The 15,941-nt window shown below is 47.8% G+C and overlaps 1 protein-coding gene across 1 annotated transcript in view; it reads right to left on the bottom strand.

Annotated features, from left to right (window-relative positions):
• The window catches only part of TDRD5 (tudor domain containing 5), a 2,293,977-nt gene that overhangs the window by 1,427,524 nt on the left and 850,512 nt on the right, over positions 1–15,941 (bottom strand). The window contains exon 6 of the mRNA XM_069641474.1: positions 2,065–2,121. Within this exon, the coding sequence (XP_069497575.1) occupies positions 2,065–2,121 (57 nt within the window). The remainder of the gene's footprint in view (positions 1–2,064; positions 2,122–15,941) is intronic.

Below are 15,941 nucleotides of genomic sequence, written 5' to 3' on the forward strand. Positions count from 1 at the left end.
CCAATTCTATTCTGCAAAGTACCCAAATGCGGGTCAGTGTTTCTATTGTTTAACAATGTGTGTTATGTTGGTTGACTAAGCTGTAGCAAATCATACAGCTGCCCACCAGTGTGATGAAATGTCTCCTGCTCTACAGGAGTACAGGGATGAGAAGTGGCTAAACTGCATACTCATCCCCAGCCTACCAATAAAGCAGCAGTGATCACAATTAAAGGTGAAACATGCACAGCCTATTTTACCAAAACAGGTGAAGGAGGTACACCTGTCGAGCTGTGGCCATTTCACTTTTATGAATGAATGTGATGACATTGCTCGTTTAGTATTAGTATGGAGCCGAGTAGGTGGTTTAGCCTCTACCCTTCCCTATACTGCTGCAGCACAGTAGTCAATTTGTCAGAGTAGATGCTTTACCTATCGTTACCCTAAGGGCTTTCTTAGACTTAGCACTATAGAACCTCCTTTCAAGCTTTTACTCAAAATGTTACTAGACACACAACAAATGTGTCAACACTAACAGATAGTCTTTTAATGAAATCTACAAACTGGAAAGCTACTCAATAACAAAACTTACTTCTCCAATCTGAAGCCAATAAATGATCTGTCCTATACTTTCTTGCATAAAGTATCACTAACTCACAGCTTCCAACCTGGTTAAAAAGACGATGAAAAAAGACCCACAACTCCAATGGTGTTCTCAACGCATTTTAATTTTGTACTTTATCCCTCCACTTGTGTAGAGAGTGAAAGGATATCTAGGAGCCCTTTGCACCTGGCACGAACTGTGGCATAAAATGCATCCACCCTAGAGCTCGTAACCACTCATGAATATCAGGTTTGTGCAAAGAAAATTCAAGGACTGCATGAACAAAACTAGTCTGAAGCATGTGTAAAGATATTTTTTCTTTCTGTAATTGACTGTTCCTTGGCAATTGAGACTATAACCAAATATTTAACTGCATATATTACGTCTGAAACAAACAAATGGTTGCGTTATAGTGTTAACAAACCAGTAATAGGCTAAATCATTGCTTTATGGCTCTGTATGGTGAATTGTGAATAGATGAGTATTGTCAGATCAGGGCATTTAAATCCTTTATTGTGATTCATAATATTTATTTTTAAACCATCTGTTTGCAAATGTACTTCCTTTGAATTGTAGTGACACTAGGACTACAGGTGTCTATTTGTGAAATAACAAAACTCTTAATGAAAGAACTTTAGCGGCGGTACATGAGAGCCGTGAAGAGTGCAGTGTCTAATATTTGTTAAGTTAAGCCCCTTGAAAAGGTATTCACGCTATAGTAACTTATTCACTAGGTAAGCCATGCACACAGGTGAAAATATCAGCTTGATACAACTGGACAGGCACTCCAGAGGGTGGACCACACATATCCGCAGGTTCTTACAAATTGCCTACTTAAGACACACTGTTGTTGTGAAAAAGCATACTACAGCATGAATGGTTAAATACAATTTAACTAAACATAATAGATGTAAAGTGACGACACATCAAAGTAAATTAGAGATGTTCTAAATGAGCAACAATACTCCTAAATCTCTGCCATATTCATTTAATGTTCCGGGAGGATAGCTCAGTGGCAACATGCTCGCCTAGGAAGCAAGACCCCCGGCCCCACGCTTAGAAACCTCTGGGTATTTAAGCGTGTTATAAATATGCAACCAAGGCAACAACAATAACAAAAAATATGTACCAGCGCCACGATGCCCCACGGCTGTGTGAGCGCTTTAAAAATGCAAATAAATAACGTGGTCTTGCATAGCATAATCTCTGCCATTTGAACCCAGCTCGTTCACGGCAATGCTATGTAAAAATGACTTCCAAGAGGTGACAAAGTCTGATAGATAGGACAAAGGGAAGTATTTCCAATACAGAGATAACAACTGAAAAAAGAAATAGCAAAGCACATATGCAGGTGAGATGAGGCGTTGCTTCAAAGGCAGATTTAGAAACGAAAGCAGGTGGACAGTGGAAAGAGTCCACGGAGGGAGACAAGCGCATCAGTGATTTGACATTGGCAAACTAAGGCACTTGGAGGAACACACCTTAAATTCTGTAGGTAGTTTGTCAACTAATAAGCCATCCTCATGCTGGGCAGCGACCTGAGTGGAAAAAAAGTGGGAAAAGAGTTAAATAAAGAGGCAGGTGTGAGTGCACAGTCAAACAATGCCATTTAACAATTACTTTATTTATAAAATGTTCTACAGTTTAGCAAGTTAATACTTTGTCACATAGGTAGGCAAGAAATCCATAAAATATCAAACTGCAATTGACCTACTCAATGTCCAATTCTTATAACGGGCCTCATCCTTGTGACAGGCAGAGGATAGGTTCGGAAGCACAGATTTCTGTGTCTGAGAATCCGTGCATCCTTTTGTTGACAAGTCTGTTGCTCAGTAGACTAATACATCCCCTACAGGGATTCCCGCTAAACCTTATAGTCTGATTTGAATCCAGACAGGTCTACTCAACGCTTCCTGCTTCAGAGCTCAATAAAAAGAGTACAACTAACTGGGATAAAAAGATACTCCTCTGGTGGTGAATATGCGCTATACAGGTCCAGCTGTTACGCAATTTTCAGATTTCTCTAGTATTCTGCTTTACTGACTGTGCTAAGAATATTAAAGTTGATTTAATTTATCAAGCGCACAGAGCCTGTAGGCATGGGAGCGCTAAACAGGCCGTACAAACATAACAGAAAAACCAAGGCAAAGGGGACTCAGTAAAAAAAGAGGTGTTCAAGCCCCTTTTAAAAACTGAGAAGGATGTGCATGCTCGTAGGTTGAGGAAGCGTATTCCATAACTTCGGGCTGCATGCGGACCATCGTGTCGCCAAAAGAGAAGCGTTGTTCGAACTCAATATCCTGTGAGCAGGCAGCCATAGGAGGTGTCTGGCCAGATGCTCCGGAACCAAGCCATAGAGGCATCGATGTGTTATACAGTGCACGCGAAACAGGACACTGCTATTCACTGGCAGTCAGTGCAGTGCATTTCTAGCTAAGGAGACCTGACCCCATCACAATACATACGGCATTGTTCTGAACAACCTGTAGTCTGGAAAATTCCCCTTTGGCTACCCCCAGCAGTAGTCGGGAAAATTCCCCTTTGGCTACCACAATAGTCCAGCTTGGCCCCTATGATAGCGAAGGCAATCATGGCGCAATTAGTGCTGTCCAAAAAAGGGCACAAGCTGGGCTAAAGGTTTGAGGTAGTAGGAGGTGTAGGAGACTAGGCTGCTCACATTCACATGTGCTTTCACGGACAAGTTCGGATCAAAGTTGACCGTGGGCTGTTTTTTAATCGGACAGCCTGCTATGGTGAACTGGCAGTATTCCTGACTAGAGTTTCCATAGTTTGGGAGCTGTACCCACGACCATGAGTCAGTCTTTGAGTCATTGAGTGCTAGTCTATTCACCTGCGTCCATGCCCGTATCTGCCCATAGATACAATTGAGGGCAATGGAGTCAGTATTATAGTCACCGGACAGTGGCACAAGGCACTGTGTATCAGCGTAATTTGCATAAATTATCTCTGCTACATCCAGTTGTTTGAATAGTGGGCGCATGAAGATATTAATCAGCTTCGGTGACACACAGGACCCCTTAGGCACGCTGCAGGAGACCAGGACCTCTTCTGCCAATGAATCCTGAAAAAAAAGTCTTGCAGTATGGTCAGACAAAAATTACTGAACCCATCTCGCTGCTGCGATGGTAAAATGTGCTGTGCTACATAGTCTGTCCTTAAGGATGGAGTGATCCACTAGATCAAATGTTGCGGACAGTTCTAGTAGCAAAAGTAGAGCGGAGTTCCCTTTGTCAAAGATGTTAAACATATTGGTCTTCAGGTCAAGAAGAGTTGACTTGTTGCTCTAGCCTCGTCGAAAGCCAGATTGTTTTAGCCCTAGAACATTATGTCAAAGCAGAAACTCCTCAATCTGTAACTGCCACTTTGTGAAGTATCTTTAACAAATAAGGAACATTTGTGATGGGCCAGTAGTTTCCCGGCAAGTTCTGGTCCAGGATGGGTTTTTTAATTAGCAGAGAAATTCAGGCCTTATTGAGGTTAGTGGGGACATCACTTTCCTTAAAGCAGGGGTTTATAAATTTAGTAATAAGAGGGGCAAATTGGTTACCACACTCTAACTGGCGAGCAGACTTCGACCTTGCAGTTAGCTGGTTTTAATTGAATGAGTACCTAACTTAGATATTGCTCAGTAATGGGCTGAAATTAAAATTTAGGATAATCCATATTAGAACATGCGGGTAAGGGAGTCACATTAACTCCAACTCCCGAATTGGTTTTGATGTCAAGATTTCTTTTAATGTTCTCTATTTTGATCATTGCCTGCTGGATGGATGTACACCAACTAGAGTCTTTAACCACCTCTGAGGGAACTGGGCAGTGAGCCTCTAGTTCTTTGAGACTTTTTTATAATTCCCTTGAACTGGAGGCTGCTCCAGAAATTATTTGGTCGCAGTAGCGTTTCTTTGCATTAATGAAAGGCTTTTTAAATGCTGTGTAGAGAGAAGAGTACAGAACGTTATCTTCTGCAGAATGGGGTTTCCCACTGTATCAATGCCCTGAACTTAGATGTTCTTAATATGTGAATATCGGGGGAGAACCATTTTTTGCTAGGTCTGGCTTTAGACAGACGTGTTTTCAATGGGGCCAGATGGTTAGTGGCTCTTTCAAGGGTATCACAATAAGCCTTCACAAGCTTCTTCCGCAGTGTTCAGTATGTCTAAGTTGTTAATGGTGGCAGCTATAGAAGAGGCCATAGCATCCGGGGTCAGTTTGCGCAGGTTTCTCTATGTCACCCAGGTCTTCTCCGATTTATTTTTCTGATAACTAGGAATACAACATTCTAGGAGATAATGATCAGACCAGGGACAGGGGTTACTCCCCAAGTTGTTGGAGAGATTCTGGGTGAGCACCCAGCCCAGGATTCTGCTCTTAACGTGGGTTGGCATCTTGACACGTTGGGTGAAACTTAAGTCACAAAATGTGTTGTTTACTAATGTCGATTGAGAATCTGATATGTCCTCATAGCCCAGATTAAAATAACCCAAAATCAATGTTTTAGATTTAGATTTAAAGCTGGCTTCAATTGGGTCACTAAGATTAATCAGAAAATCCGGTATACTTTGAGGGGGCCTACAAATGAGGAAGATATTTGCTATCTCATTTTTTGTTGTTGTAACTTAGCCCACAATAGTTCACAATCTGCCAGGCAGATTGTATCAAGTTTTTCTGATATGTAGACAGTTATGTTATAGCAGGGCTACTCCTCCACCAACCACCCCCTTCCCACGATCGGTTCTCAGAATATTGAATTCTGTGGGTAGGGCAAGTGTTAGTACAGGTCCCGCAGCCGCATCTAGCCAAGATTCCGTAATGGTACAGAGGTTAATTTTGTGTGTGTTAATATAGTTGGCTACATACACTAAGTGTTTAATAAGATCTTGTGTTAAGGAGCATGCATTTTAATGCCCCCACATGTCTTGATTCGTTATTTGCAGGATTGAACAAAGGGTCACTTATATTTTTCAGGCAGACTGGCATTAGTGTGGACATTTTCCTGTTCACCTATAAAGGCCTCCAGCGACTGGGTGATGTGCTGTAGTTGCAAAGCAGCCAGGAAGACTAGACTGTGCCAACACGTGCGGTTGTTTGGTTTCTAGCACAGTTGAGTGGTGATCAAATTGGGGACATTCTTGCAAATCATCTGTGTTACAGGCAGCAGTTAAAAGAGTAGATGTAGTGGGGAGTTGAGGCTTAGTGGCTTCTGCAGTCTCCAGCATTGTGGAGCGTGTAAAAGGCATGAAAAGTTTAGAAATTGGAGAATTGGAAAATTGGAGTGAGACCCACATCAGCATTTCCACTTATGCTGTCAAATGTTCGAGTCTGCCGCTTTGTGCCTGCTGTTACAGCTATATCCATCGGTATGAAGGGGGTCTAATGCCGGGACGCCGAGACAAGGCGCGAACTGGTGAAAACCGGCCTCTGCTTATGCGCTGACACGTCGCTAAGGGAGGGAAATTGCTGCTGGGCAACTAGGAAAATGTTGAAATGCTGAGTGCACTGAACAGTAGATTTCTTCGTAAGATAAACTTTCAAATATAGATGGAATAAGACAGTGCTACGCAACTCCTACAAGGTCACAAGCTAAAGTAATACAAAAGGATCATGCAGTCAATAGTTCTTCCTCATGCACACAATCAGGTCAGTCAAACAAAGCCCCACAAGTAAATATAATGCAACAAAGTTAAGGGGAGGGAGGAGAATAAAGTGACTTTATTTAACATTAGTACCCGGCGCATTTCCGAGCCTTACCCTGATGGTAATCCCACTTCCGCAATTGCATCTCAAATTGGGGGGAGCTGGGAGCTATTTAGCTCCTGCTTGTAGCCTGGAAGAGCCCGGTTATCTTGGCACCAGGAGCTACTTTTGGCTTCCCAAGCCAACTGATGCCAAACAAACACACCTATGTGAATTTTACTCTGTGCATTTGGGACAATCTATAAAAAAACAGACCACATCTATATGACATTTAAAGCAGAAGGAGCCCTAAATAATAAGCAAAATGTTGTTTGCATCTTATGATGAAGTTCGATTTGTGGAACGCTATGTACTAGCTCCTGGTTCCCCAGTGATAGCTCCTGCTCACTGGTTAATGCCGAAAACCCAAGAGCTGCTTTTAGCTTCCGCGTACCTAATCTTAATTTTGATCCCCGAGGTGGAAACTAGGGATTGGAGAAATGTGTCAAAATGTTTAGTAAACTCCCTGTAATCTCATTCCTCCATAGTGAAAACATTTTGACTTAACCGAACGAGTTTAGACCATGCCAAAAAAGTTACAAGATATTCAACCTCTAATTGTACATTTTCTTTTACGAAACTGGCAGGAATCATTCACATATCTCAATCAAACCCTGCCCCACCTAAGGCTGGAAGTCAGGGAGCATTCAGCATGTCCTGCATCAATGCAGCCAATTTCCATTTAGAAGAAAACCACTAAATCAACCACTTCTTGAACATATCAAATGTGACAGGCAGGTTGGTTATGCAATGTAATTTGTCATTCATATAGCGCCTTTTTCGTTGGTATGGTGTCAAAGAGATGTAGGGGAATGGCCTCCGAAGACCGAAACTTAAGGTATGAGAAATCCATCGGAGTTTACAGTGCGTGTGTGTATTATGGCCAATCCAAGGAGTTTAAAGGTGGCCAAAACCCTACTAGCTACCCATATCGAATTGGCATGTGGATGGGTGTTGTGAGATCGTCTGGAGAGTATGCGAGTGCAGCAGACTCCTTATGTGTCCAGCTAGACTGCATTTTTGTTACGGGGATCGCTGCATTCTTAAGGCAGAGGTGTTGTGCAATGTCTATTGAGAGAGCTGTTTGGAGACAGATGAGTGCGTGTGGTTCGCCTTGCCATCGGCTATCTTCCATGAGCATGAAGTGCGATACATAGCCACATGTCCTGGCTGGTTCCTTGGTTTCGTCGTTGTGGTGTGCAATCTGTCCTGCGGTATGCTGGAGTTTCGTTCTCCGTTGCTCGGTACATTTGATTAGCAGATTCATGGCTGCCCGGCCTACCTGTAAGGTGGTTGAATAACCCAAAGTGTGGCATGGTTTCGATAGGATGCGGGAGGGAAAACCTAGGTTGAGGACCCTTCCGAAAGCAAGGTCGTCCTCTACGCTTCAGATGCTAAGAGGAACTGAGTTCCGGATAGAGGGGGGCTTGGAAAATGAGGCTCCTCTATTCTTGTCGTAGGTAGGTATCACATAAATAAGTGCAAAACTTGATTGGAGGTTTCTGTTCAGTTGGGAAGAGATGAGCTTCTGTTGGAATTATTCTGGGCCTGCGTTGTGGTGGGCACGGTGGGAGATGTACAAGGCTTTGAAAGTGGCCTGTCACAGGACAGGGAGCCCGTGGAGGATAAAGGGGGGCGGGAGTTATGTGCTCTCTGGGGCCAAAGACCAGGAGGGGCCTGGGCGGCAGTGTTTTGGACCATTTGAGCTTTCAGATTTGATATGCGGGGGGGGGCACCTAGGTAGAGGAAATTGGCATAGTCAAGGCAGGAGAGGACGATGGCCACGATTACAGTAGCTCTGTGTGGGTAGAAGAGGTAGGGGTAGATGAGTCTGAGAATGCAGAGGTGTAGGTAGCAAGATTTAGATAGAGCGTTAATGTGGAGAGAGAGTGTCAGTTCAGCATCCATGGTGCATCCCCAGTTCCTTACAGCGTTAGAAGGGGCAGAGGGAGGATCTAAGCAGGATGCCCAGGGGTGGGTTTGGGGAAGAGAACCGTGTTCCCACAGATAAAAATTTCTGTCTTTCCAGGGTAGAGGAGGATGTGGTAGGCAGTCATCCAATAGTCGATGATGGTGAGGAAGGATTCAAGGTCGGGGTGGGAGATGGAGGCAGACTTTGGGATCTTGAAGATGATCTGGGTGTAATCAGCATAGTTACAACAACTAAGGCTATATGAGCGAAGAAGGGCAGGGAGAGAGCTCATGCAAAGGTTGAAGAGAGGAATGCGCCCCCTGTAGAAACACGTTGGAGACAGTGCCGTGAGTCGAGGTGTAGGGGGGCACAAGGGTGATTTCTTGGCAAAGAATAACCAGGTTCCTCACCGTAGTGACCACCTTACTCCTAGTCCATAGTCCCATTTCCTCCATACTTATGGGACATCTCTCCGTCCTGTGGGACGGGACAGGAGCACTTTGTAAAAAGCATCCAACATTTTTCCAAAAATGTGTCCTTCCTCTCTTTCTTGCGCGGGGCCCGGCACGCGGCCGTAACCCTGCCCACCTTGGCTCCGCCCCGCGCATCACCCATCAGTCCTTTTTTATCACCAGGTCAGAGACCTATTAGCAATATCAGAGGAACCTTATTAGAGGGGACGGCGGGCGGGCGTATGGAGGAAAGGGGACTAGGAGTAAGTAAGTACTCACTACGGTGAGTAACCTGGTTATACTCCTACGTCCCGTCCCCTTTTCTCCATACTTATGGGAAATTTCCAAGCACTCCTTACAGGAACTATGGGTGGATGGAAATACCCCCTTACTGAAACAGGTTCTTCAGCACAGCCTGACCAAACTGAGCATCAGCTCTTGAGCTTATGTCAAGACAATAATGCTTACAAAAGCAGATAGGGAGGGCCATGTAGCTGCCCTCGCGATGGACTCCCAGGGCATATTTCTGAAAATCAACCGCGGCTGCCTTGCCCCGCATCAGGTGTGCATGAATACCCTTAGGAGGTTTCAGCCCTTGGACGGTGAAAGACTCCGTGATGTAGGCGGCGATCCACCGAGAAATAGTCGCCTTAGACGTCTGCTTACCCTGAGGGTTACCGAAGGTCACAAAAAGTTGAGAAGAACTCCTAAACTCGGAGGACCTGTCGAGGTAGAACTTAAGAGCTCTTCTGACATCAAGACAGTGCAGAACCCTTTCAGCCTCTTGAGGCAGGGTTCGGAAAAAAGACCGTTAGGGAGATCGACTGATTCAGATGAATTCAGTTACCACCTTCGGTAAAAAGGCCAGGTTTGTCTGTAGGACTACCATGTCCTTGTGAAAGACTAAGAAAGGATGCTCCACCGACAAGGCCTGGAGCTCACTCTCTCTCCTCGCAGACATAACGGCGACCAGAAAGGACACTTTCCAGGATAGGTACTTGAGGTCCACCATGGCCATGGGTTCAAAAGGTTTATGACACAGCGGCGTCAGGTAGAGGCGTGTCAAGCCTGCAAAATGCCTCTTAATCATTGGGTTACTCAGGGAATAAAAGCATTGGTCTGTAGCAAGATAAGCGGAAACCGCTGAAAGGTAAGTTTTGCATGACAGAACGTGAACACCTGACTCTGCTAGGGAGGACACGAAGGGCAGCACCGTGTCAATCGTAGCCACCCTTGGATCCAACTGCTTTTCCAAACACCAATGACAGAACCGGAGCCATTTACTCCTGTATTGGGATCTGGTCGAGGTTTTCCTGGCTGCTTGGATAATACGCATGTTATCCGTAGACAAGTTAAGATGCTCTAAAGACTTGAACTCAGGCACCATGCTGCCAATCTGAGCGATTGTGGGGAGGTGTGCCACCTCTGCTGTTCCCCTTGATGAAGAAGATCTGGGGTTACTGGTAACCTGATCAGCGGAAACACCGACAGGTGTGGAAGTTCTGAGAACCAAAAACTGGCCGGCCATCACGGGGCCATGAGCAGAAGGGAACAGTTCACAGAGTTCTTCAGCTTCCAAATTGCTTGATGAACTAGAGGCGGGAAGGCGTAAGCTCTCATGTGCCATGGAATCTCGAGAGCATCCCCCAGAGAGGAGGCTCTCAGCCCCCCTCTGGAGGCATACTGAGGAAGCTTCTTGTTTACCGCCGTAGCGAATAGGTCCTCCTCCAGTGTGCCCCAACGCGAGAAAATCCATGAGAGGACCTCCGCCTTCAACTCCCACTCGTAGCTGACCACTGTCCGCCGGCTGAGGGCATCCGCTGTGACATTCAGCTGGCTCGGGATGTGCACCGCAAGCAGCCAGACACCATGAAGCATGGCCCAACACCATGAAGCATGGTCCACTACCATATCTGGATGGACAGATCAACCCAAGGTGACCACCCTGCAGGCAACGAAACATTGTGCGGAAGGGCCATCCGAGCGTTCCGGTCATAAACTGACCGATAAGGATGCGCACAAGGCCCAGAACCCAGCCCTACACCTGAGGCCGATGGCGCAGTTGTAGGGGTAGCATTCAAAATGGCCACCACGGTCGTGGCGGGAACGGGCGCCCTTTTGTCATCACCTGAGGGGAACTGCGGCACGTGAGGAAGTGAGGCAGGGGTCCCCGTCGATGGACCAGGGGTCTTAACCTTAGCCTTAACAAAGAACCTCGGCAGAGCCAGTACTATGAGGCCTGGAATGTTTCTGCGACATACCAACCGCCAAATTAGCCTTCTCAGGAAGGACCTCGGCGCTGCCGATTAAAGAAGAATTTTCCTTCTTTGCCCCCTCAATAGTTCTGGTGTCGCCGCAAGAGCAGGAACGGTGAGAAACAACCTTCACCGATAAGGCCTTGCCAGACCCTCAGAAATGTTGGTAGCTTTAGCCTCTGAACGAGGGACCTCAGACTCAGGTCCGGTAACAGCCTTATTCGTGCGGGACTCGAACATCCGTTCGGTAACACCAAGCTCCACAAAGGCCTCCGGGCGCACCCCGGCGTAAGAGCCAGTCGTCCAAATACGGATACCCATGGATAACCTGGAGACGAAGATAGACGGCAATCACCAACATCATCTTCGTGAAAACACGCGGCGCCAAGCTGAGGCCAAAAGTAAGCACTCGAAACTGAAAGTGCTCCTCTCCCAAAGAGAAGCGGAGATATCTCCTGTGTGGGTTCCAAATCAGGATATGCATGTACACGTCCTGAAGATCCACAACGCTGAGCCAATCGCCCATCTGCAAGGAGGAGCGAATCTGGCTGGGCGTGATCATCTTGAATTTCTCTTGGGGTAGGAAAAGATTGAACTGGGAAAGGTCTAGGATGGTGCACAGCCCAGCCTGGTTGGATTTGGGCACCGTACATAGCCGGGAGTAGAAGCCCTCCCTTCGCTCCCCCAAAGGGAACAGGTTCCACAGCTCTGAGGTCCAGAAGTTTCTGAACTTTGGCTTTGAGGGAGGGCGAGCCCGACAGCTGAAAAGGAGGGTTGAGGGGTGGGGTACGGGGTAAAGGTAAGCGGAAGCCCGCTCGAGCGACTGAGAAGACCCATCTGTCTTCTGTGATGGTCTGCCACGCCTCCCAATGAAACGCAATGCGTCCTCCCACCGGGGTCTCGTGCGAGCACGGAAAACCCTCATTGGCAAGCTGATCGGTGGCAGTGCCACCTGAACCTGATGAGGAGGCTGAGGAGGGCGCGAAAAAAAAACATACGCTGTTGTCTACGGCGGTTATTCCCCGCAGGAGTATCCACACTGCGAGATTTGCGGCCGATGAAGCCCCTAAACCCAGAGGAAGGTCGACTTTGCGACAACGGTCGCTGGGATTTGAAAGAAGCTTTAACCAGAACAGACAATGATTTAGCTGTCTGAGTGCTATCCTTGGTTTTGGTGAGCTCTACATCAGTAGAAGAATGAAAAAGCTCCTTACCATCGAATGGAAGGTCCAACACCTTGTCTTGCACTTCCTTAGAAAATTTAGTGGCATGCAGCCACGCCTGTCGTGAGGTATCAACCCCAAGCATCAGGCCCCGAGCCGAGGTGTCTACGTGATGAGCCGCAGCCTCCAGGAGATCCTCGGCCAAGACCCTGGCATCGGAAAGGCCTCCTTTGAAATCTTCCAGCTTCTCGACCGGGATGTGCTCCTCAAACTCCGACAGACCTTTCCACATCCGCATGTTAGCTCCCGCCAACATCAATTCGGCGTTGGCCTGCCTGAGCTGCAAGGCCGAGTTGGCGAAGATTTTCCTCCCGAGGGAGTCGAGGAGCTTGTCCTCCTTTTTTTCCCAGAACCTGAGTAGGCGTCGTGGAAGAGGATGCTGCAGGCCTGGACTGCAAGGTGGCCGAAGCCACCACTGTGGAGGAGGGAGGCGGACAAGACGACAGGGCCACCTCTTCCGAAGAATGCAGCTTGTACCTCGCGTCAATCTTTTTATTGACAAAAAGTCCCGAGTGTGGCTTTTCCCAGACTCTTCGGACCTCGGCCAGAACATCCTTCTGCAGGAACAGGCCGGTACGCTCCAAAGGAGACAGGGTGAATGCCCCAGAAAGCACGCCCTCCTGCGGAGCGGGTGCTTTGGGCACCGGAACATCTAAGAAACTCATGTCCAGTACCCGGTCATGAAAGGCTCTGATAGAGCGGGGAAGGTCCTTGTTGTCCTGATCGCCTTGAGGGTCATCTGACAGGTAAGGATCCTGCTGAGCCGTGTCAGGCACTGCCTTGTCCCCTGGGGACAATGGAGGCAAAGGCGGTAGAGCGGGGGGGGGCACCACGGGCAAGGGAGGTGCCGGCGGAACCACCGGAGGAACAGGTGGAGCCGGAGGCGCCAGTGGACATCTCCTTGAAAAGCCCTTTGGAATATTCCCTCATGGGGTCGGTGCGCATAAGCGCTTGAAATTTACCGAAAAAGGCATCCTCAGGAATTGTTTTGGGACCTGAGGAGGCCTCTCATGAGGTGGACAAATCCAGGGACGTAACGTGGAAGGGTGCCACACCGGCCCCTCCACTGACGTATCCACATAAATCAAAGGAGCCGCCACCGCAGGCAACAAAACATTGTGCGGAAGAGGCATCCGGGCGTTCCAATCATAAAACAGCCGGTAAGGATGCGCACAAGGGACCTTAGGTTCACCCAAGAGACCGAGCCCTACACCAGAAGCCGATGGCATAGTTGTAGGCGTAGCACCTAAAATGGCCGCCGTGGTCGTGGCGGGAGCAGGCGCCATTTTGTCCTCATCTGAGGGGAACTGCGGCACGTGAGGAAGTGAGGCAGGGGTCCCCGTCGATGGATCAGGGGTCTTAATCTTAGCCTTAACATAAGGAACCTCGGCCGAGCCGGTACTATGAGGCCTGGAATGTTTTTGTGACATACCAACTGCCAACTGAGCCTTCGAAGGAAGGACCTCGGCACTGCCGGTAAAAGAAGAACTTTGCTTCTTTGCCCCCTCAACAGATCTGGTGTCACCACAAGAGCGGGAACGGTGCACTTTCACCGACTAAGCCTTGACCGGCCTCTCAGAACTGTTGGTAGCTTTAGCCTCTGTACGTGGGACCTCGGACCCAGGCCCGGTAAAAGCCTTTTCTGCAAGGGCCTCAAATATCAGTTCGGTAACTACAAGCCCAGCCAAGGCCTCGGGGCGCACCCTGGTTTTGTTTTTGAGGGAAGCCGACAGAGGCCTCAGTGCGAACTCCAGTACCCCACGACTAAGTAGAACTGGGTCTACAAACAGCCCCCACAGGAGGGGCCTCGGAGCGTACTCCGGTGTTCACAGGCCCCTTATGGAGACCCTCCGAGAAAACTCCGGTAGAATTATTAGGCCCAACGGGCACCTCAGGGAGAACCCCGGTAACAGAGCGATCAACGTCCCTCCCAGACCGAGAGGAACCCGGGAATGTATCCCCCGGTCGGGGTGCTCTGAAAAGTAAAAAACTTACCGGGCGTTTTTTCTTCTCGTCGATGGATGCCTGAAAATGCGAAGGAGGAGTTTGTCGGAACACTTCCTCCCACCGCTCCGAACCGACGTTGAAGTGCCCAGACCGAAAGGGAGTCACAGTAAAAACAGGAGTCCCAACGGTGTTCCGGACCCAAACACACTAAACAAAGAGGATGGGGATCCGCCCTCGCGAAGCGACGGTGACACAATGAACAATCTGGAAAGTCTAATTTGAAAGACAGACAGTCTAGTAAACGAACGCTAGCGAGAGTCAGAGAGGAAAAAAGGGAAGAAAATCTTCCGAGGATTCAAGTGCGTCCGGCCCCGATCGAGCGGAGAAAAGGACTGATGGGCGATGTGCGGGGCGGAGCCACGGTGGGCGGGGTTATGGCCGCGTGTCGGGCCCCGCGCAATAAAGAAAGGAAGGATACATTTTTTAAAAACTTTTGGATGCATTTTACAAAGTGCTCCGGTCCCGTCCCACAGGACAGAGAGATGTCCCATAAGTATGGAGGAAAGGGGACGGGACTTAGGAGTATGAGTAGATCCACTTTAGTGCACTGTCCCTTCTGCCGAACGAGTGGAGTCTGTCAGTGAGGATGGTGTTATTGATGGGTGAGGGAGCGGGTTGCGATAAACCTTTGGGACAGTGGGCAGACAGCACCTAACAGTTTATGGGATAGCGGGCCAAGCGGATCACTGGTTAATAGCCGACTCACATGCCTTACGGCTAACACTGTTCATAACTCACAGGATCGCACACTGTCTATGTTCACCTGGAACTTCCAGGGTTTAAACGCACCTGTCAAACGCAAGTCTTTATTGGCAAAAGGAGCTGACTTTTCCCGCTTAGTGGTCTTCTTACAGGTAAATGAAGAAAGAATCAGAAGTTAATTTGATTCTAAGTGCGCTCACGTTCCGCTCTCCAATGGAGTTGCAAAAGGATTATAGTTTATGTTAGATATTCTTATTCATAGTAACAGTCTAAATCAATAGACAAAAAATCTGATGATGTAGCCAATTTCCAAAATTGAATTCAGAGGCATGAAGTACGAGAAAGCAAGCGTCCCCCAAAGGCAGTACCCTCCCCGCAATGAGAGGCAATAATGGACACCCCCTGAGAGGGAAGGAGGCCAAGACCAAGTGCGGGTAAATGTAAAAAGTTCTTTATCTAGTCAAATAGGGCATGCAAAGGACTCTGCAAGCTCCGAGAGCGCTCTGCCTGACAATAGCAAAGACAGTCTTATTTATTACAAAACTTTGTCATGAAACCTACACACTATAGGGGGCACATAGTCTTGGGGATTGGGTGGCGTCGACTAACTATAGGTGCAGTAGTGACGAGCAGCTCCATGATTGGTGGACATCAGCGCGGTGCCAACGTGGGGCGGATGGGTCAGCTGGGCTCATCGGGTTGGGGCTACCAGGCCAGGCGCGGTCAGTGTCGTTGATGGATGATTGCCCTGACATTCTGCCGTTGTGGCCACACACACAAACATTCATCCGTTTAGACGATTCCAGTTGTCCTGTAAATCCTGCAATATTTTACTGTAAGGGATAATAGGACACAGGAGAAATGCATATAATGTGAAGCTTCACCAATACATCAGGGCACCTTTACTTCTGACCTGTTGAACGGGTGTCATAAACTTGGGTGTCTGGTCTGAGGGCATGAGGTGAGCTGCCCTGTCATTCTGGTCCCGTTAGATGTAGTGAAGAATTACTTTATGATGTGTTAGTACAGGCTTGAATATCTGCTCTCTGAGGC

This window comes from Ambystoma mexicanum, chromosome 1q, assembly GCF_040938575.1.
Source record: "Ambystoma mexicanum isolate Mex_15411 chromosome 1q, UKY_AmexF1_1, whole genome shotgun sequence".
Taxonomy (NCBI): domain Eukaryota; kingdom Metazoa; phylum Chordata; class Amphibia; order Caudata; family Ambystomatidae; genus Ambystoma; species Ambystoma mexicanum.